Raw genomic sequence first — 22917 nt, forward strand, 5'->3', positions numbered from 1 at the left:
ACATGTGTAGGACCATTATACTAGTAGCTTTCATTTATTAAAAGCTTGGCACTACCTAAAGTAAAAAACATTCGTACTGCTGTTCCTTACACTAAGCCTGTGAGACGGGAACAGTGATCTCATTTTGCAGATTAAAGCACTGTCAGAGTTCCGAGAAGTAAACGACTTTTCCAAGGCCGTACAGCCAATAAGAGGTGGAACTGGCTCTGAACATAGGTCTCTGGCTCCAAAGCCAGCACCGTCTCCCCCGCCCCTGCATCTTCCCAGCCACCCCACACTCCCGCGATGCTCCCGCCCCACAGCCAGGAAGACAGTGAGTCCTGCCGACTTCTCCCGTTCAGTCCACGCAAAGCACTAGAGACCTATTTCGTTATCTTTCATCTGGATTCTAACAGGCTCTGATTGCTCTGTACATATAAAGTGTGTATGTGACAAAAAGGCAGATCAGAGCTACTTCGTTTTCCCATCATGAGATCCACCAACTTATCTGTACACGTTCTTCCATTACAATTGGAGTAATACTCTGGGTCTTGTCCAGGGCCAGCCCTGGAATAATCTGGAACGTAGCCACAGGCCCTTCTGTGCTAACTGTGCCCTTTTCCTGAGCAGTCTCACCCAGTCCTAAGGCAGTGACTCCAGATCCGTCGCACGTCTTCCACAACCACCAGATTCCTCGGTTCAACGGCCTATTAGGTGTCTCAATGGGGGCGTCTAACAGGACCGGCTCCTGCCCCTCAGGATGTGAGCATGCCTGCTGTCATACTCCTGCATCCCTGAGGCGCGCAGCCCGACACATGGCGGGCACCCAATCAGTGCGTGCCTTCTGCAGGGAGGCAAGGAGTGGAGGCTGGCTCTGAGCTGTGCCCCAGGGAGTCCTAGGCTTTATGACGGCCTCCCTGGGATGCTAGCAACCCCTAAACGTTCACGTACCTCGAGAACAGTGTCTGTGAAACCTGCCCGTTGGGATTCCCCTGGAGGCTTGTATGATGCAGGCTCCCAGGCTTTCCACCCTCCACCAATTCGGAATCACGTGGGGAGAGGCTCGAAAATCCATGTCCTAAGCAAATGACCGCAGTGATTCTTACTGACCAGTTTGAGGAAGACGACGGCAGAAGCTCTACCTGTTACCTTCACCCGTCATCACTGAGAACCGCTCAGCTCGCTGGGCGCCAGTATCCAAGCCTGCCCAGAGCTCCGAGTCAAGCACGCCAGAAATAATCTCGCAGTTGCCCGAACGGTATTTCACTGTTTTATTCCTGAGCACCAAAGGTCACCGGTGACCCAAGAGACTTCTTGGACAACAGGCACACGTTAGGTAGACCCGTATTCTCAAGAGAAGGTCTTTGCTTACTGGCACAGTTAATTGTGCTAACCTATCATCAGCTCCCCCATCTGACAGGGCTCTTTACTGTGACAGACTACTGTCAGCTTTCATTACTTTCCCCTAAGATTGTTGAAGGATCAAAATTTCATTAGCTTCTTTCTAAAAATCCACTCCTTTTAAATATCATTTCAAGTAAAAGCAGGGTCAAAGCTTTGAAGATTTATGTCAACCCCTCTGCAAATCCACCCCCCCGCCCGCAATTCTTCCTGCATATATTCTGCAGACTGAAAGTTAACAAGGCAAAAGACAATAAATTCCAGAATCTACTCCTGAGGAATTCAAATGATAACCAGCCGTTAGAGTGAGTGACAGCAAGCAACGACCTTTGGATAGGCACCCTCCTAAGAACCTGTGAGCCTCAGGCGCCAACTCGGCTGTGGTCAGAGCCTACAAAGAGCTGCACTTCTCACGTGGCAAGCGACTGCCTGCGTCCAGCCGTGCCTGTAGGTCCCTGGGAGGTAGGAAGGGACGGCTCAGGTGAGAAAAGCCGATAAGGGACAGACCGGGAACCCACCATCTCAGACTTTCTCCTCAGAAGGTAAAGACCTGCAACAGAGCAGAGAAACTCCATGTGGACGACACAGAAGACACTCTCCCTCCTGGGCTCCTCCTTCAGGAAGCTTGGCCACGTTTCCTGCAGCGGGACCAAAATCCACCAGTGCCTTTCCGGCTGAGGACAGACAACACGGACACCTCGCAACAGGTGACTCCCCTGCCCACGAGCTGTCAGTCGTGCTCCAGAGTCAGCAAGATGCAGCATTACCAAAGGAGTGCTTGGATGGGGGACAGTGGGCACTTGGAGCCATGCTGACGTCAGCAAACTCCTTCTGAGCCGGGAACCTAGAGCAGAAGCTGCTAAACTGGGGCCTGGCCCGGAGGCCGAGTCCAGCCCACCAGACTGCTTGTGCATAAAGTTTTATTGGAACACAGCCGCGCCCATTCATGACGCACTGTCCATGGCTGCTTTCCCACTGGGACAGCGGAGCCGAGCAGCCGCGACAGACCATGTGGCCGGCAAAGCAGAAAACGCTGACAGTCAGGCCCTTCACATAAAACGTTTGCTGAGCCCTGACCTAGAGCGTTAGGTGCCGAGACCAGGACTAGGCTGGCCGCCCCTCCGCACCCACTGCTGAAGAATAGGCCCGGACACCTGCCCGCCGCATCCCCCCAGGGCGCAGAATGCGGACCCTCCACAGCAGCCGGGCACTCGGGGAAAGGGAGACCGCAGCACTCGGTGATGACAGCCCCGTGACTGCCACCTTGGTGAAGCACTTCTGAAAGTCCCTTCGCGCCAGGCAAAACCCCATCTTGACGCATGAACTGTTTCACTTGGTTAAACAATATCCAAACACGTTATTTTCCTCTTAAAATGCTTCTATAACCTGAAAAATATTTCAGGAATATAACCGGAGCTATAAGCTCCAAGACCATACTAAGTATTTTCGTTTGAGCCATTAATTGGCTAAAGGGCTTTTTAAAAGTCCCTTCTCTCTTCTCAGTAGCCAATAACGTTGGCATAATTCACAGTGTAAGAGTTCGGGTTGTAAGAAGACAAAAAACGTTAAAAGCACAGGAAAGCATGCACTGCTAAGGCACACCTGTGGGAACATTTGTGTACCTTACAGGGTTACGTTTGGATAGAATATTATGGTTTTTCATGAAAGAAATTCATGTCCCTAAATGCCTGCTCTCTGATTCTTGAGCTTGTCTGACTGAAGACGGAGCTGGAGAAAATGAAGACTGGTAAACTATGACCATTCACCCCACCACCCTACCCCTCCGGTCCTCCCGCAACAACACTGGGAAAGGCGACATCTGTCAGTGCCTCAAGCTCAACATTCCTGCTGGGGCGGATCTATAAACACTTCGCTTACTGAGAAAGAGCTGCAAATCCCACACTAAGCTTTCCACCTCGATCATGGGGCTAGAACGCTGGCATTAGCTAAGCCTAAGCCATGGTTAAAGCTCTCCAGCCACACCATCAACAGGAGAAATGAAGACTCCTGTAACTAAGGTAACCCCCAGACTGCACTGAAAGGGGAGCAATTATCCCTGGAGGCGCTCCACGATCAAAGCCAGCACAGACTGACTGAGTGCTCTGAAGACAACCTCACAGGAAGCTGCCGCCACGGTAATGACGGGGCCCCAGGAGCGCTCAGGGCGGGAACGATCCTCCTCTGGTCTTGGAAAAAAAACTCTTAGGAAACACACCGGCAGGAGATTCAGCGTAATGTCAAACAATAGTCTCTTTTGAGTGAATGACTTAGACAACTTTTTCTTATTCTTTATAGCGGTATGAATCTCCTTTTATAACAAATATCTTCTACCCCCCCGCCCCGATCTTGACTATCCTGAAATGAAATTCTCAGATGTAAAACTCAGCTAAAATCACAAAAATCAATAATTAAACACGAAGAAGAAACAAACAGAAAATCATTTATAATGAAACACGTATTTCAATGTGTAAACCTGGGGGCCAGTAATACTGGGAGGTGCCATGGAGCAGCCAGAGGCGTGGACCCCCCACAGGACTGTCACGAAGGGGTGTGCTGTGCGATGACGTCATCGTGCAGGAGGCACTGCTGCCAGGCGTGAGCAAAACCAAGGTGCAGTTTCTCCTCAGCTGACACGGTGGTTGGATATTTAGAACCTCCCTCTGCCAAAAAATGTGCGTTCATACATAAAATCAACTTGGGTTTCGAACTCAGATAACAGAAAGGCTTTTATCTCTGACTGTCCAGGGAGACGGTGAGAAGCCCAGCTGCAGGACAACTGTCTGTTTTACGGGACACACAAGGGTGTCTGGCTTCCCTGGCCTCTGACCACGAAACGCATCCACAACGTCAGCCATCGCGGTGACCCCTAAAAGGACAGCCTCCTCTAGAAATACTCTCTACACTTTTCTGTACTTCGTATATTTTCTATAATGAAACGCATTGCCTTTGTAATCATAAAAGACAAGTTCCAGCAGAGTTTCAAGCTCACTGGCGTCCCTCCAACAAAGAGACATAAGGTTACAGGTCACTAGCAAAAACCGATACCTTAAAGGCAGTCGGAGGAAGAAGGAAGAGACTGGAATAAAAGGCAAGGTCAAGAGGTTAACTGTCCTACCCTCAGCAGTTGATAAAGTTCACATCTTTGTATAAGACATTGAGCAAAGCTCAAACAGATACCTTGAAGGTCAATTTATTCTATCTTAAAAAAGATTTCTGACTGAAGCAGAGTTCACTGATGACGTGGGACAGCGGGTCCAAAAATTACAGGGTCTGAAAGGAATACATGTGTATTTTGATTACTGAGATTTGCTTGGCAATGGCATGACCCAAAATTAATAGAGTCCTTAAAAGGAAGGAAGATGCCAAAAGAAACTTTGTTCTTAAGATGGTTTATACAGCTTGGCTACAGCAAGGCACAAGTATGACCCATATATAGCAAATCCCAGCAGCTGTAGTATTTTAAGAACGACGGTTGCAAAGCAAGAGCAAGTGTGCAGTGAAAGGAGAGGCCGTCCAGTGAGCGTGGAGTCACAGCTGGAGAAGCCCCCTCACGCAGCCTGGACAGAAGGCGCTTCCCAGTCTCTCCACCCGCACCCCCGGCCCCCCGTCGTCACTGCTGGGACCCCGATGGCCTGCGTGGAGAGTCTGCCGAGCCCTGGGGGCTGTTCATGACGGCCCTGCTCATTAAATCTATTCCTATGAGCATTATCATCAAATTTCCCGGGCTTCTCCAGCCCGCTCATTCTAGGGACAAGCTAACCACCCTTTCCTCCTCTTCTTCTTATCTGGCTGAAGATAAAGAAGCTGAGGGAGGAAAATCTATATTTCACTATCTTTTCACTTGATTAAAAGGAAGAGTGGCTTGCTTAAAAAAAAAAAGATTATGGTGGTTTTACGGTACACTGTGAAAAATACTACTTTACTACAGAAATAAGCAACTCCACCCGAGAGCTTACCTACCGTGTCTTTAAACTTAGACTGTTGGTTCTATCTCAACAGCACAGGCTTGTCTGGGACATACTTTACCATATTAGGCAATCAGGCCCCAGAGAGAACGGAAAGCAAAACAGTCCTAGGCTTTTACCTAAAAGGAGAATGGCGAAGACACTGCCCAGCGGTGGAGAGCGGACAGAAAATCGCTAGACGCCCTCCAGCAGATAAAGGGGCTTCACAAGATTAAGTAACAAGATTCAAAATCTTACTTGACAGAGGGGTGAAGATCCAGCAAACAGTCAGACGCAAAACTGTGAAAACTCAGAGCAAGTAGGAAAAAGGGCCATTATTTACTCGAAGAAAGAGAGTGGGGGGAAGTGGTAAAGATCTGTGGGAACACATGCAGAAAAACAGAAACGGGAGGGTGGTTTAGGCAGAAGGGTTAAAGCCTGCTTGAGGACACAGAGATGTGCAGGGACTTGTTCTCCTCAGGTCTTCAAAGGGCTCCAAGCAAACTAGGAAACACTGAGTTCTTGGTCCTTCCTTCTCCACTCATTTCTGTCCCTGCCTCAGCAACTGCTTTTAAGATTTATTTCTCAAAACTCATCAGGTTCATTTTCAGAGCACAAGCACACACTGGAGCCTGAGCTACTTCTCTGACTCTTCAAAGAATCCATTCTTTATGGATAAATTAATAACTTAACTTCAAAATCACATGATTCTGAGGTCAGTGAGAGTATTCCAAAAGCCATTCTCTCATCCAGATTTAGGAACCTACAGATTTGGAAAATAATTTGAGTGGCTCTTACTCATCTTTAACTATTTAAATGCATTAACTCATTTGCATTTTACAACTCTAAGAGGTAGACACTATTATTATCCCCACTTTACAGATGAGGAAACTGAAGCATCTCGTCCAAAGCAGTTCAGCAGTCAAGGTGGGTTTGCCCCGGGAGCCCAGCTCCTGGGTCTGCACTCCTAGCCTGTTGTGACAGTACATCACCCAACATACACGACAGATACAGACTCAGGAGAATGCGGTGCAAAGCCCTAGACACAGCTGTGCTCCCTCTCTCTGGGCCTCCTCAGCTGTGATCTCTAAAATGAGAAGTTTAGGGAATTCCCTGGTGGTCCAGTGGTTAGGACTTGGCGCTCTCACTGCCGTGGCTTGGATTCAATCCCTGGTCGGGGACCTGAGATCCTGCAAGGTATGTGATGTGGGAGAGGGAGGGGGGGGAGGGGGGGAGGGAGGGAGGGAGGGAGGGAGGGAGGGAGGGAGGGAGGGAGGGAGGGAGGGCAGGGCAGAAGTTTAGAGCTGTTTTCGGTTCTAAAACCCCAAGCCTACGACTGCCATTGTAGGCAGCACAGGGATAAATCAGAGTTTGGTACAGACGAGCAGCACCTAGAAATGAGGTTTTCAAGGAAAGCCTCTCCTTACGTGAAATGGAGTGCTAGTTATTCAAAGATGCAATAAAGTGAGGGAAGTCAGGTAAGGCAAAGGGAACCAAAAGCTGAGTCAGCTTAAAAGATCATTTGTAGATACGGTTAATCGGGAGAATTCCTGTCCTGTAACAAAAAGTCTTATGACATTCCTGGCCTTCAGAGACCTCCAGACAAGGTCTGCAGAGAGGCAGTAATTTCTGTTTCACAAGCTGTCAGGGGAGCTCCAGGAACTGGCTCTCCTCCACGACTACACGGCTCTTCCACAAACAGGCCAGGCAGCTTTCATGGGGAACAGCCCTGCACCAGTTGAGAAAAGTAGGTGAAATAATACGCAAACTACCTACTGTTCTGTGTGAGCGTGCTTTGTTTGCCTGACTTTGTTCTGGAAAAGGGGGAAACTGCAGTCACATTCTCAGAGCCAAGTGCTCTGACTCGCCCGTTTCCTGGGCGTCTCCGTCTACACTTGCACTCTTGGTGAGCTGCTCCGATGTCATGGTTCCCGAGACAACCTGCATGTTTGCATCCAGTCTGTACCTCCAACTCCACCCCTGACATTTCCCTGTGGACGGCGGTCAGACACATCAAATCCAGGGCTTCTAGAGCCAAACCCAAAGGCGTGCCCTTCCAGAGTCCTCTCCATCTCAGTTCATGAAAACTCCACCCTCTCAGGCACTTGAGCCAAAAGCTTTGGTGCCAACCTTGACCCCCCTGTTCTTCTCACCGTATACCCAATCCAGCAGAAGTCTTGCTGATTCTAACTCTGAAATACGCCATGCATATGAAAACGTCTCAGCATCTTCACCACCCGCGATCACCTGGCCCAAACCCCTCGTCAGTCCTGGGTTAGGGTGACGTAGAGGGTCTTCTCCAAACAGCAGGCAGAGTCCCCCCAGAATGTGACTCCTGCCCCTCTGCTGCGCAGAGATCTACACAGGCTCGCACGCCCTGGCACCGACCGCCGGGCTCTGCCGCGGGCTCTCATGCCCACGCTGTCTCCTCACAGGTCCTGCCCGCCCTCCTGCCTCACGGCCCCGCGAGCTCTGTTCCCTCTGCCTGCGCACATCCACGGGGCTCCCCACTCACTCCCTTCACGCTGGGCTCCAGTGCTGCCTTCGCGGCAAGGCCGACACCGACCCCCGCTTAGATGCTCAGCCCCCCACCGCCCTGCACTCCCCACTCCTGAGTCCTGGAGCCACTCCACACGGCTTTTCATCTTCCACACACCGTTTGCTTGGCACGTTCATTTTACTCACTGCCCGCCTGCTTCACCAGAATGGAGACTCTACAAGAACAGGGCTTTTTGTTCACTGCTGCACCCCTGCCCACAGGCACCTGGAAGTACTTGTTCAGTGAATACACGAGAAGCTTATAAAAGAGAAGGCAGGACAAAATGGGAAATGCATTTAGTGGCTCTTGGTATTAGAGATATTTCTGGGGCCAAATGGCTCCCAAAGCAAGTTTTATTTTCTGTTAAAGCTTAGTTTAAAACCAAGCTTTGCTGGCAAATTTCACTTTGAGCCTCTCTTTGATTTAGTTTGAGAGTCTTAACGTTTAATCGCTTGTATCTTCTGCACACTTGACCAAGGTCTCTCCCAACTAGCTGCTACCGGTTATCCACGGCCGGTATCTGAACACCTGCTGGTCAGTGCTTCCTTAACAGTGTCTCCTATAACCAAGGCCTCTTGCAGGAGGGTTAGCCACCAGACCACGGGCTCCACTCTGGACTGGACGCTACACTGCTGACTTTGAAGGTAAAGTGTCGTGATTCTGTTCAGATTGATGCCACCGGATTTGCCTAAAAGCAACAGGGATTCTAGAGGGAGAAGCATTTTCCTATTTGAAGGATGGACAGACATAAGTACCCACCTACTTATGTACCCTCCCTCCATAAGTACCCTCCCACCTGGCAGGAGAAGGCTGACCCTCTACCACTGAACCTGAAACTCTCAGGAGGCTTTCGAGGTGTCCTTCAAGAAGACCTTCCTTTACTCAAGGAGGCGAGATGCCACTAGCAACTCAATTCAAACATGTAACCTGCTCAGTAAAAAACAAATGTAAGAATGGGGGCAGAGGGAAGTAAGAGGTACAATCTACTGGGTAAAAAATAAGCGACAAGGACACATTGCATAACATGCGGAATATAGCCAATATTCTATAATAACTATAAATGGAGTGTAACCGTTAAAAATTGTGAACCACTATATTGTACACCTGTAACTTACAGAATACTGTATGTTAACTATATTTTAAGAAAAAAAAAACTTGGAACTTTTAGACTCACCCTCCATCTTCTGGGGGGAAGGTAAAGGGAGTGGAGATTGAGTTAATAATGAATTATGCCCATGTTGAAGCCTCCATAAAAATCCCTAAACTATGAGGTCTGGAGAACTCCTGGGTTGGTGTAATATCCACATGCCGGGCGGGTGGTACAACCACCTCCATGGAGACAAAGCTTCTGACCTTGGGACACATCCACACCTCACCTGACGGACCTCTTCATCTGACTTCTCACCTGCATCCCTTAAAAAAAAGGATGGGGAATGGAGGGCGATGTGAGGTCGGCCCCACCACAGTCCCATAAAGGTTCCCTGACACGGGGCACAGGGCGCTCACCTAGAGCTTTCACGTCCCCAAGTACTTCCTAACTGCCCTGGGCCTGTTCTCTTAACTGTAAAACGAGGTTCCTAACCCAAGTTTCTTCTAAATTCCTTCCCAATTCTAAGATGCCCAAATTTGGGAGGAGGGTAACTTCACTGCATTGAACTGGGCTGGTCAACAATTCCTTTAAAACAAAAGCAATCCGTCTCCTGTTCAGCTTCCTTAGACACCATTCTGCTTGTTCACCATCTTTTCTTTTGACGACTTGCTCCCTCTAGTGATAAATTCAATCATATATCAGAACCGGCTTGGGCAACAGTCTGCTTCAGAGGACAAGAACACGTAGAGGAAACTCAGCGTTAAGCAGAATGAAGGCAGGCCAAAGACGCAAGTGAAGAGAGGACGAGAAGAGCCCAAGGGCCGTCAGCACCTGCAGTGTGCCCGTGACTGCTCCAGCGCCTGTGCCTCACGAGCAGTGCAGGGGGCGGCACTTCTGACTGCGGTACCTCCTTCCTCACGTCAAATCCAGACTCAGTTTCTTTTTCACTTAGCAAGATCCAGGCTATATTAGGACTTCTGGAGACGGTCACCCGTCTAACGCAGACAACCACGCACATCTGCTCTAAGCACATGGGCTAAGCGGCTGCTAAGACATGAAGCCCTGTGCTCATTGTCGGTTTTCCGGCGGGGATGGTTTTGATTAAAAGCACGCACTGTGCAGGGCCCCGACCAAGCCCCCAGCCTTCTCAGCGTCCCTTGTGTCACCAACAAAGAAATGCATGACTAGCCTCCTTCCTCCCTCCCAGACTGCATGACAAACATCAGGGCCGTTCCTGGCCATCAACCTTACCTGTATACAAATGTTGGTTACATTTTTCTAGCTTAGGTCCACAAAAAGAAATAAATTTCCACGATGTCTACAGAGATTAAGGTTAAACAACAGAAAGGTTTTCTTAGCCATGCTCTTGTTACCGATATATGGGTGAGAGGCTGAAGAATCTTCGAGAAGAGGAGAGCATCTGTACACATTTGGAATCATTTTAGTTCCAACTCTGACTGGAGACAGAGTTTCCTTTCTACCCTTAAAGTAAAGTATTATCACCGACTGATACCATGTACGCGAGGCTCAAGAACAGGCAACACTGCTCTACGGTGGCGGCAATCGGAAGAGTGGCTGCCTCTCCAGGACAGGGGATGGGGGATGAGGGAACTTTTCAAGGTGACGGAAAAGTTCTGCATCTTGACTTGAGTGGTGGTTACACCACTGATTACAACCGTCAAAACTCATCCAACAGTACACTTTAGGTCTGTGCAGTTCACTGACTGTACATCTATCCCAATTTAAAATAACAGATGTCAGAGTCTTGGGAAGAGTTAACTTAAAAAACAGTAGATTCCTGGAGTGGGAGAGCGGTTGTGACACAGTCCTGACCATCTTGAGGTTAGATTTCCACAATTTACAGGGACGGGCCTGTTGTTCTGTGGGCCCGTACGGATCCCGGCATCACGCCTGCCAGGACTGGACGAGCGCTCGGGAGAGAACCAGTCAGAGCTGCGCTAACGCAGGCCGGGGTCAGGATGCTGCCTCCCCTGGGCACCGTGGTGGGCAGGAGACATGCCAGGCGTGCGGTGCGTGCTGGCGCACCTGCACACACTCAGCTGCCATTAGAGAGAGGACTGGCCCTTCATTCCTCTCTGAAGACTCACACTGGCGTCCGCTGGACACGCGGTGAACACTGGCAGATGCCTCGAGCAATGGGATTAGTGGACCATTTTTCAGTCTGACAAATGACTCTATGTCAAATCTCACCAATCAGAAAATCTTTTCTGTAATGGTCGTTCAGTGAACTTCTCTGGGAAGCATGGCATCAGAGGCACCTTCGTGGCCCTTGCCTGGTGCACCAGGCAAGGACTTTTCACACCAAGTAGCTTAGAAACGTGCAGGCAAAGATTTTCACTGACAGAGACAGTGGCCAACACCAAGCTCTCCTGTGTAACTCCCTCCGTGGAGCTCACCGGCCTCTATGACCCTCTATGGGTGACGGGCCACTTCAGTGCTCTGTAGTCAGCACCCGGGATCTCTCGTTAGGGGTTTTCTAATATAGTTCCCCACAGAGGCTCTCCTGCGTTCACTCTTCATCCCCTGAAGCCTCCCCAAGCCCCTGTGGAATGAAGTCACTGTCGTGTGCACACACCCCCTGCCCGGGGGGAGCCTCCACGCGGCATCTGCACCCAACGTCCACTCCTCCCCGTGAGGCAGCCCCGGCTGCAGCTGCACGCAGGCAGCTCTCACCACGCCACCATGGGCACTGCTTTCTGGAGGCCCCTGCTGACTGTTTAGGATCTCGACCAAAATATAGGCAGGTCAATGACATAATATAGCATTTCTACTTCCTCTGCTAAAAACAAATTAGTTTTCATTTTCAGTATGAGTTATTAAACATATTCTGAGAACATACTGTCACATAACTGTAGGGTAGAAAAAAGGCCATCTTCTTACATAATTCCCAATAGAAATGTACATGGAGTCTCAATTCATTTAGTCAACACCAAATCCCTTCCTTCTTGAAAAATGGTACTAGGGACTTCCCTGGTGGTCCAGTGGTTACAACTCGGCGCTTTCACTGCCGTGGCCCGGTTTGATCCCTGGTCAGGGAACTAAGATCCTGCAACCTCTGTAGTGAGGCCAAATAAACAAACAAACAAAGACTAAACAAAACAAAACAAAAACCAAAGAAAAATGGTACTAATGGTACTAGAAAAGCATTAACTTTCTATCACATGTGAGTGGCTTACAGGAACCTGGAGCTTCAGGAAAGCTGGCCTGGGGTGCCCACAGCAGAGAAGAGCTGGGTGCCAGGCCTTAAGGGGTCTGGTTACACAAGAGCCAAGGAGCTAAACCTTATTTCAAAGTCAAATGTAAGTGACTTCTGGACTGTTTACACTATTCATTCTTGTGTTTCTCTCTGTTAGCGTGGAGAGGATGTAGATCCATAAGAAACAGTATCACTCTTCACTTTTCTTCCCAAGATTTCAAAGTACTTTATACGATCCAATAGCACAATAGAGAAAAAGAGCCCGAACTGTGTTAGAACCTGGCAGGAGGCACTGAAAAATGCAGGAAACTCGTTCAAGAACATGGGCATTGTTACACCATTTAAGAAAACAGGGGACTTCCCTGGTGGCGCAGTGGTTAAGAATCTGCCTGCCAACGCAGGGGACACGGGTTCCATCCCTGGTCCAGGAAGATCCCACATGCCACGGGGCAACTGAGCCCATGCACCACAGCTACTGAGCCTGCGCTCTAGAGCCCATGAGCCACAACTACTGAGCCCGCGTGCCACAACTACTGAAGCCCGTGCACCTAGAGCCTCTGCTCCACAACAAGAGAAGCCACCTCAATGAGAAGCTTGCGCACCGCAACCAAGAGTAGCCCCCGCTCGCCGCAACTAGAGAAAGCCTGCGCACAGCAACGAAGACCCAACGCGGCCAAAAATAAAATAAATAAACAAATTTAAAGAAAAAGGAAAGAAAACAGTATACCAGCGAGCACCCGTCCCATCTTGCAGAGGAGCGTCCACCTCCAAACTCTCCCTGGACCCAAGTCTGCACAGAGCCTGCTCTTCCTTCTGTTAACTGTGTGCACGCGAGCAGGGATGAGCCCTATGGGGACGCTGAGCCCCACGGTGGCAGCCTCACTGCTGGTTGCTTACCCACGCTGCTTTCACCTCTTCCGAGACATCAGTTTCATCTTCCTGGAAAGGGAGAAAGAAAAAAGACAAGAGGATCACGGTCACAGGTATCCCTGGAGGCAACAAGGTCAGTCCCATCAATTATGCACCTGGGCAGTGAGGGCTGACGGCCAAGGGCACTGTCACTGCTGCTTTTAGCAGCACCTCAGGAGTACCACTTGCTGTCAAAGAGTCCAATGAACCTGGCAGGAAAAGGAGAATCTTTAAGACAGACGGACCTCACTTGGGCTTTGTCAGTAGCTGTCAGCCCATTTTGTCCTATAATAATCAAACACTTTTGTCTAGTAGTCTCTAACAGGCGACCATCATTGTCTCATTTCTTGTCTCACTGAATGGTCCATCTAATTCCAAATGAGTCACTAGTGACCAGGGACCTGATCTTGGCCACTTGACTGTTAAATGCCAGTGACAAGGCTGAGTGAGCAGGGTACAGACCAGAGGGGAAGGAAAGAACTGAGTGTGTGCTTGTCATCAGGAGGCACAGCAGCCCCTGTCTTCATTTAAAAGCCAAAGTCAAGCTGTTTTATAGCACTTGTTCCTTTTTTTCTCCAAAGGAGTAAACCTGAGTCAGATGAAATTCTGAAATTCTCGAGATTCTGGCAGTGCCCCTGAAATACTTGGTTAGCACCTGCACACACACGATGTTGAGGTGTTGCTGACTCACCACGGGGCTCTCAGGGGCCGCTGGGGGGCTGCTAAGTCTGAGCGGCTTATGCACTTGTTATATTTGTTTGCACGGCTGCTGTAAATTCACCGCTTATTTGCTGCCTGCCTCCCGTGTGCTCGGCACTGTCCTAGGCCCTGGGCGTCCCAGCCAGAACATTCCAAATGAGTCCCACACTAGTGGAGTCTTTCTTCTGCTGCTCTTTTTCTCAGCGGTGCCTCCTGACAATCTGCACGGTTCACGGCCCCGTGTGGAACTCTTCCTTTTGAGCCCAACACACAGGGCGGCGGGCAGCACAGCGCAACGCGAGATGCCCCAGCACAGACAGCCCACTTACATCCTTCGTCCAGAAGCTGATGCCTGTGCCTCTTCGTCGCTCCTTGGGCCGCCTCCTCTCACGAATGGACAGCCTGTTAGATGACTGATCACCCAAATCTGCTTCTTCGCCCTCTGGTCAGAGAGAAAACAAAGCATGGATCTTAAGAACCTGGGGCACGTGCACTGGAGGAGGGTGCGGTTCCTGAAGCTCGACCTACCGTTTTTGTCCATTTCCTTTGCCCCTGCAGGGCTGGCGGGGGGCTCTGAACTCTCTGAATCAGGGGCTGAAGACCTACCCGTCCGGAGCAGGTAGGAACTGGTGTAGAGGGAGGGTCTCGGGGCAGGAGGTGACACTGGTGTCATGGGTTTGTCTGGCTGAGCCGGAATCCTCAGGCGACGATACACAGGCTGGAACAATCCACATGATGAGATGTCAGAGGTCAAGTCTAACCAAAGGGTAAGGACAGCACGTTTATTAAAAATGGGCTTTTCTATATCAAGAGGCTTATAAGTAATTAGCCAGATAGGAAAGAGTTCTAGACGCCTGCTCTGAAGATGCTACGGGCTGACAGCAGTCCAGGACAGCTCTTCCTAAACTGATCAAAGGGCACTAGGGGGCACCAACCTTGGTAATAAAAATTCCTTTGATTGTGCACCGCAAACAGGAAGGATGATGGCCTTTTTAAGATGGCGCACTGAAAGGTAAGGTTTACGTAGGAAGCGAAGAAGCTCAGGAATGTGAAGAAACAATGCAGGAGTTATCTGAAGACAGACCAAATCTGAGCGTTCTACCAACCTGCCATCACTGGGCTTACTGACACTTCTGAAAAATTCCCGCTTTCTGAGACTTCCCTGGCGGGCCAGCGGTTTAAGACCACGTGCTTCTACTGCAGCGGGCACAGGTCTGATCCCTAGTTGGGGAACTAAGATCCCACATGCCACACCCCCAAACCCCGAGTAAGTAAAAATTAAAAAAAAAATTCCCACTTTCCCTTTTGAACTTTTTTTTTCCTTGAGAGTTAGGACAGACACAGCTTGACAATAAACCTTAATGTGGCTTGTTGAACATGCAGAGATAAAGAAATTCTTACTACATGCAGAGATTGTATAAATTTGTTTATAAATTATAGAGACAGAAGCAATAAAATATAGTCAGCTTGGGAGTCTGAGAGAACGTGGCTCCAATTCCAGCTTGAAGGAGCTGTGTGACCTGAAGTACGTGACTTGAGTTTTGATCTCTGCTTCCTCATGTATAAAACAGGGATAATAATATCTTCCTCAGAGAGGGCTGTGAGGATTAAATGAGAATGTATGTTATGTGCTTACAACGGTCTCTAGTATGTAATAAGTACTCAAAAAATAGCCGATAAAACAAATGGAACGAACAACAGAACCTCAGTTAGTTTATGCAGCCTAGCCATTCAAAGTTAGAGCAAGAAGACTTTCTTCTCCTGTAATTATGTTGACCATAAAGTTTATCATCCCAACTAGGACATTTCTGAGAGTGAAAAGGAACAGTACTGATAATTACCCAGAGATAAAAGCTGTCACTGGAACAATCTTAGGTAAACCAGGAGTTACGATCACCTTAAATATAACCCTGTAACTCTGACTACCAACTGCAATTGAGAAATGGACCGTAAGTCAAAACGTCCACCCCAAAGTGACAGCTTGTGGCTGAGAATAAGGGTGCTCTGTGAGTGCTTGGGTCTGCAGAAGTTTGTAGAACAACGTACTAGTGGTGAGGAGGGCAAGCTGCGGAGCCAACGCCTTGCTCCACCTCTGCTTTTTTTTTTCTAGTAAAATCTTTTATTTTATAACACTGTACCATCAAATTAAAAGTCAAAATAAGCGTTCACCCAACTGCCTAAATGGTTATTACACATACGTATATATTTGGTTGAAAAGGGAGAGAGAAAAGAGGAATTTGAAGGCTAAAATAAACAAATGGGACCTAATGAAACTTAAAAGCTTTTGCACAGCAAAGGAAACCATAAACAAGACCAAAAGACAACCCTCAGAATGGGAGAAAATATTTGCAAATGAAGCAACTGACAAAGGATTAATCTCCAAAATTTACAAGCAGCTCATACAACTCAATAACAAAAAAGCAAACAACCCAATCCAAAAATGGGCAGAAGACCTAAATAGACATTTCTCCAAAGAAGATATACAGACTGCCAACAAACACATGAAAGAATGCTCAACATCATTAATCATTAGAGAAATGCAAATCAAAACTACAATGAGATATCATCTCACACCAGTCAGAATGGCCATCATCAAAAAATCTACAAACACTAAATGCTGGAGAGGATGTGGAGAAAAGGGAACCCTCTTGCACTGTTGGTGGGAATGTAAACTGGTACAGCCACTATAGAGAACAGTATGGAGGTTCCTTAAAAAACTACAAATAGAACGACCATATGACCCAGCAATCCCACTACTGGGCATATACCCTGAGAAAACCATAATTCAAAAAGAGTCATGTACCAAAATGTTCATTGCAGCTCTATTTACAATAGCCCGGAGATGGAAACAACCTAAGTGTCCATCAACAGATGAATGGATAAAGAAGATGTGGCACATATATACAATGGAATATTACTCAGCCATAAAAGGAAACGAAATTGAGTTATTTGTAGTGAGGTGGATGGACCTAGAGTCTGTCATACAGAGTGAAGTAAGTCAGGAAGAGAAAGACAAATACCGTATGCTAACACATATATATGGAATCTAAAAAAAAAATGTCATGAAGAACCTAGGGGTAAGACACAGACCTACTAGAGAATGGACTTGAGGATATGGGGAGGGGGAAGGGTAAGCTGTGACAAAGCGAGAGAGTGGCATGGACATATACACACTACCAAACGTAAGATAGATAGCCAGTGGGAAGCAGCCGCATAGCACAGGGAGATCAGCTCGGTGCTTTGTGACCACCTAGAGGCGTGGGATAGGGAGGGTGGGAAGGAGGAAGACGCAAGAGGGAAGAGATATGGGAACATATGTATATGTATAACTGATTCACTTTGTTATAAAGCAGAAACTAACACACCATTGTAAAGCAATTATACTCCAATAAAGATGCAAAAAAAAAAAGAATGAAAAAAGAAGTACATCATCATCACCGTAGTGGTTAAGATTTGCTGAACACTTAATGTGTCAAGCACTATACACGTATTACCTCACAAGGAGTACCCTCTATTATAAGCTCTGTTTTTACAAATTAGGAAACTATGTAAAACAAGGTTAAATAAATTACCCAAAGCCATACAGCTAGTTAGTAAGGATACTGCGGTTTGAACCCAAATAGTCTAACACCAGAACATACACAGATAGGCAGACACACACACAAATCAATATTATTATTATTTTCGTCGCGTGGCTTGTGGGATCTTAGTTCCCCGACGAGGTATCGAACCTGGGCGGCCAGCAGTGAAGGCGCCAATTCCTAACCACTGGACCGCCAGGGAAGTCCTTGACCTCTTTCTAGCCGTGCAAAATGCTGGGCAGGTTACTGAACCTCTCTGTCACTCCACTGACTCATATTTTAAGAAGGAATAATAATACTTACCTCAGAGGGTTGTTGTGAGGATTAAACAATTTAATACACATATCGAAACTGTTAAAACTGTGCCTGGCATAAACTAAATAATAAATGCTTATACTTCTATTTGCATTTTTTTTATACCAAGATCTCTCTTTTCAGAATAGAAAGACACATTTAGTTAACCAAAGGTATGGTGGTAATCATTTCACAACGTGTACACACATCAAATCATGTTGTAACATTACATGTCCATTACATCTCAATAAAACTGGAAAAAAGCGCATTAGTTAACTCCCAGAGGAAAAAATTGATCACTTAGGGACTAGCATCCTCTGAATTCTCTCAGTTGCGCAGGCCTGCCAACTGAAGATGGATGTAAATGGCGTGTTCTATGAGGCGTCCCCTGCAGAGTAGGGCAGTTCTGGAATTATCAGTGGGGAAGAGACTCCCCCAGCCACCTGCTTTCAGCACAGAGAGCTCACCTGATCCTCCAGACTCCGGTCCCAGGGCTGGCGGCTCTCCCCAGCTTCCTCTGCAGGGGCTGCCAGGGGCTCATGCTTCTGGGCGCTGCCGTCGAGCCCTCTGGGGCCCACGGGCTTCGGGCTGGGCTGTTCCTGAGCCTGACGCTCTGCCCTCGACCGGCTGAACGTCCTTTCTGCTTCCTGGAGATCCGTCAGGGTTACACCCTGGGAAAATACCACAAGGTCAGAGAGGTTTCACCCTAACCATGGAATAACGCCCCGTGAATGAGCAGGGAAACTCCGTAAAGATCTAATGGTACCAAATTCCAAATGAAGCTCCCGAAATGTGTGAGGCCGCTTCAAGCAATATATGCTGAAAACAAACACCTCAGTATGCAGAGGCCCCAGGCCTGAGCCTAGATACACTTCAAACACAATACTTGAGCGTTTCCTGCTTGAGTTCCAGAAACAGGGCAGCACTGATGCCCGCCCGTTGCTTCCACACCCATGGTTCTCACATCTCCACCTGGACGCTCCCGACCCCCCACGAGCACGCAGCCACCAACAGAGACTGTCCAGTAGATACGAGGAAAACTTAAGTTTACGCACAGAAAGAAGAACCAGGCTCAAAATGGTGACAATTCAGAGCCAGGCTAGAACCACCACCAAAACCAAAAACCAAACCCACACAAACAAACACAAAACCAACCCTGAGGGAGCTGCCAAGATGCCAGAGCAGGAAGACCCTGAGCTCGCCTCTTCCCAGGGCACCAGGATAACTATGCACAGAACAACTGCTGACCAGGGCCGACCAGAAGAGATCTTCTACAGCTACAGACGTACCGAAAGAACCACAACGAGACGGGTAGGAGGGGCGACCCACAAATGCTGTGGAGGTTCTCCCCCAGGAGCGAGCGGTCTGGTCTGAGCCCCAGCCTGGGGGCCCTGCGCTGGGGGAGACAAGCCCCCAGAACGTCTGGGTTTGAAGGCCAGCAGGGCTTCCTTTCAGGAGCCCCAGAGGGCTGTGTGGGGATAGAGACCCCACTCTTACAGGGCACACACAAAATCTCACGTGCTCCACAACCCAGGGCAGAAGCAGTAATTTCAAAGGAGCCTGGGTCAGACCCACCTGCTGATCTTGGAGAGTCTCCCGGAGAGGCAGGCCTGTGATGTTGGGGACACAGACGCTGGCAGCAGCCACTCTGGGGAGCTGGTTCAACCGCAAGGACACTGGTGCAGAGGCAGGCACCATCGTGGAGTCCTCCCTCTAGCTTATTACCCTCAGGACCCAGCCCCGCTCATAGCCAACAGAACACAGGCACCAGGAATGGGACGGCCTCAGGCCAAGCAACTAACTAGGCAGGGACACAGGCCCACCCACCAGCAGACAGGCTGCCTTATGACCCCCTGGACACAGCCCTGCCCACCAGAGGGCCCAGAACCCAGCCCAACACACCAGTGCACAGGCACTAGACCCGGGACCACCAGAGACCTACAGCCAGAGACCCAGTGGGCAGCTCCACCGACCAGTGGGCAGACACCAGCCCCAGAAACCCCTGGGCCCTGGCCCTGCCCACCAGTAAGCCTCCTCTAGCCTTCAGACCAGCCTCACACGCCAATGGGCGGACACCACACCAATGGGTGGACACCAGCCCCAGGACAATCACAGCCCACAGCCTGCCGTGGGAGGACCCAGTCCATCTACCAGCAGGTCAGCACCAGCCCTGGGGCCAGCTGGGCCCCAGCCCTGCCCACCAGCAGGCCAACACAAACTTCAGAACACACTGGACCCCACAGCTAGCTGTATCACGAACCAGCCCCAACAATCAGCAGTCTGACACCAGCTCTGGACCCTGGGGCCCTGCAGCCAGACCCCCAGGACCCGGCTCTGCCCACCAGCAGGCCAGCACTAGCCCCAGGACCTAGCTTCACTCACCAGTGAAGAGGGCGGGCCACAGCCCCACTGACTCTACTCCCAGTGAGCTAGCACTAGCCCTGGGGCCCGCCTGGGTTCCACAGTCAGCCACCTCATGACCCGGTCACGGCAACCAGCAGCCAGCAGCCTCCACACAAGGCAGGGCCTGGCAACCAACCAGCCCACCCACGTAGTCAGCCCACCACAACAGAATGACCCACGCAGCCCACAGAGGGGGCACCCCTACAGCATACAGCTTTGGTGACCAGAGAGGAGTGCACTGCTGGGACGTATAGGACGCCTCCTACAGAAGGCCACTTCCCCAAGGTCAAGAAATGTAACCAACCTACCAGATACATGGAAGCACAATGTTATAAACAGCAAGTTAGGCAAAATGAGGCGACAGAAGAACATGTTCCAAATGAAAGAACAAGATAAAACCGCAGAAGAACAACTAAGTGAAGTGGAGACAGGCAATCTACCTGAGAAAAAGTTCAAGGTTATGGTCGTAAAGATGATCAAAGAACTTAAGAAAGAATGAACAGAGTGAGAAGTTGTAAGCTTTTAACAAAGAGTTGGACAATACAAAGAACAACCAAACAGAGATGAAGAATACAATAACTGAAATGAAAAATGCACTAGGAGGAATCAACAGTATACTAAATGATACAGAGGAACAGACCAGTGAGCTGGAAGACAGAATAGTGGAGATCACCGGCACCGAACAGAAAAAATATATACATATAAATAAATGAGGACACTTTAAGAGACCTCTACGATGACATCAAATGCTCTAACAGTCACATCACAGAGGTCCCAAAAGGAGAAGAGAGAGAGAGAAAGGGTCACAGAACATATCTGAAGACATAACAGTTGAAAATTTCCCTAACCTGGGAAGGGAAACAGACATCCAGGTCCAGGAAGCACAGAGTCCCAAACAGGATCAACCCAAAGAGGACCACACCAAGACATATTGGAATTAAAATGGCGAAAGTTAAAGACAGAATATTAAAAGCAGCAATGGAAAAGCAGCATGTTATATACAAGGGAACTCCCATAAAGCTATCAGCTGACTTTTCAGCAGAAACTCTGCAGGCCAGAAGGGAGTGGCACAATATAATTAGACTGATGAAAAGGAAAAGCCTACAACCAAGAATGCTCTACCCAGCAAGGCTCTCATTCAGAGTTGATGGAGAAAGCAAAAGCTTTACACACAAGCAAAAGTTAAAAGAGTTCAGCACCAACAAACCAGCTTTATAAGAAATGTTAAAGGTATTTCTCTAAGCAAAAGAAAGGAAAAAGAAAAAAAAAAGAAAACAAAAAAAGATCACAACTAGAAACATGAAAATTATGAAAGGAAAAATCTCATTGGTAAAGGCAAATATACAGCAAAGGTAGTAAATCAACCAAGTACAAACCTACTAGAAAGGTTAAAAGACAAAGTAGTAAAATCAACTATATCCACAATAAGAAGTTAAGGGATACACAAAATGAAAGGATATAAAATATGATGTCAAAAACAGTAATCATGGGGGGAGAGAAGGAAAAATGCAGGGTTATTAAAATGTTATTTGAAATTAAAGAGATCAGTGACTTGAAATAATTGTGCGTGTGTGTGTGTGTGTGTGTATACACACACACATATATTGCTATATGCAAACTTCATGGTAATTACAAACCAAAAAATCTATAATAGATACATACACATAAAAGGGAAGGAAATCCAAACATAACACTAAAGAGTGTCATCAAATCACAAGGGAAGAGAACAAAAGAGGAAAGGAACAAAAAAGGACTAAAAAAACAATCCCGAAACAGTAACAAAATGGCAATAAGTACATACATATCAATAACTACTTTATATGAAATGGATTAAATGCTGCAATCAAAAGATGGAGTGGCTGAAAGGATACAAAAACAAGACCCATATATTGGGGCTGGCCAAAAAGTTCGTTCGGTTTTTCTGTAAGATGTTATGGAAAAACCCGAACGAGCTTTTTGGCCCACCCAATATATGCTGCCTACAAGAGACACACTTCAGATCTAAAGACACACACAGACTGAAAGTGAGGGAATGGAAAAAGGTATTCCATACAAACGGAAATGAAAAGAAAGCTGGGTAGCAATACTTATAACAGAAAAATAGACTTTAAAATAGAGACTGTTGGGACTTCCCTGGTGGCACAGTGGTTAAGAATCCACCTGCCAGTGTGGGAGACGTGGGTTCGATCCCTGGTCTGGGAAGATCCCACATGCCGTGGAGCAACTAATCCCATGTGCCACAACTACCGAGCCTGTGCTCTAGAGCCTGCGTGCCACAACTACTGAGCTCACATGTTGCAACTACTGAAGCCCATGCGCCTAGAGCCCGTGCTCCACAATAAGAGAAGCCCACACACTGCAACAAAGAGTGGCCCCCGCTCGCCGCAACTAGAGAAAGCCTGTGCACAGCAACAAAGACCCAACACAGCCATAAGTAAATAAATAAATAATAAAAAGAAAATAAAGACTGTTACAAGAGACAAAGGACAGTACATAATAATCAAGGGATGAATCCAAGAAGAAGATATAACAATTGAAAATATATTTGCACCCAACACAGGAGCACCTAAATGAATAAAGCAAATATTAATAGACATAAAGGGAGAAATCAACAGTAACACAAAAATAGTAGGGGACTTTAACAGCCCACTTACATCAACGGGCAGATCATCCACACCAAAGATCAGTAAGGAAACTCTGGCCTTAAATGGCACATCAGACCAGATGGACTTAATACAGAGAGAGAGTATTCCATCCAAAAGCAGCAGAATACACACTCTTTTCAAATGCATATTCTCCAGGATACATCTGTGCTATATCATGGAACGAGTCACAGTACATCTGAGAAGGCTGCAATCATT

At 48.1% G+C, this 22917-nt stretch overlaps 1 protein-coding gene across 5 annotated transcripts in view; it reads right to left on the reverse strand.

Annotated features, from left to right (window-relative positions):
• PPP1R12B (protein phosphatase 1 regulatory subunit 12B) overlaps nt 1–22917 on the reverse strand; it is a 197490-nt gene that overhangs the window by 60409 nt on the left and 114164 nt on the right. For 4 of the 5 annotated variants that reach the window (XR_003794386.1, XM_029228075.1, XM_029228069.1 and 1 more), the window contains exons 15-18: nt 18121–18324; nt 14307–14496; nt 14108–14220; nt 13068–13109 (exon numbers count right to left, since the gene is read on the reverse strand). Coding sequence is in view for 4 of the 5 variants with exons in the window: in XM_029228075.1 (XP_029083908.1) it covers nt 13068–13109; nt 14108–14220; nt 14307–14496; nt 18121–18324 (549 nt within the window). In the remaining variant the exon portion in view is untranslated. Of the gene's footprint in view, nt 1–13067; nt 13110–14107; nt 14221–14306; nt 14535–18120; nt 18325–22917 lie in introns of those variants that run through there. The other variant, XM_029228070.1, reaches the window with a different exon arrangement.

The sequence above is a fragment of the Monodon monoceros genome, unplaced genomic scaffold (genome assembly GCF_005190385.1).
Source record: "Monodon monoceros isolate NGI ecotype Baffin Bay Population unplaced genomic scaffold, NGI_Narwhal_1 Super_Scaffold_18, whole genome shotgun sequence".
NCBI lineage: Eukaryota > Metazoa > Chordata > Mammalia > Artiodactyla > Monodontidae > Monodon > Monodon monoceros.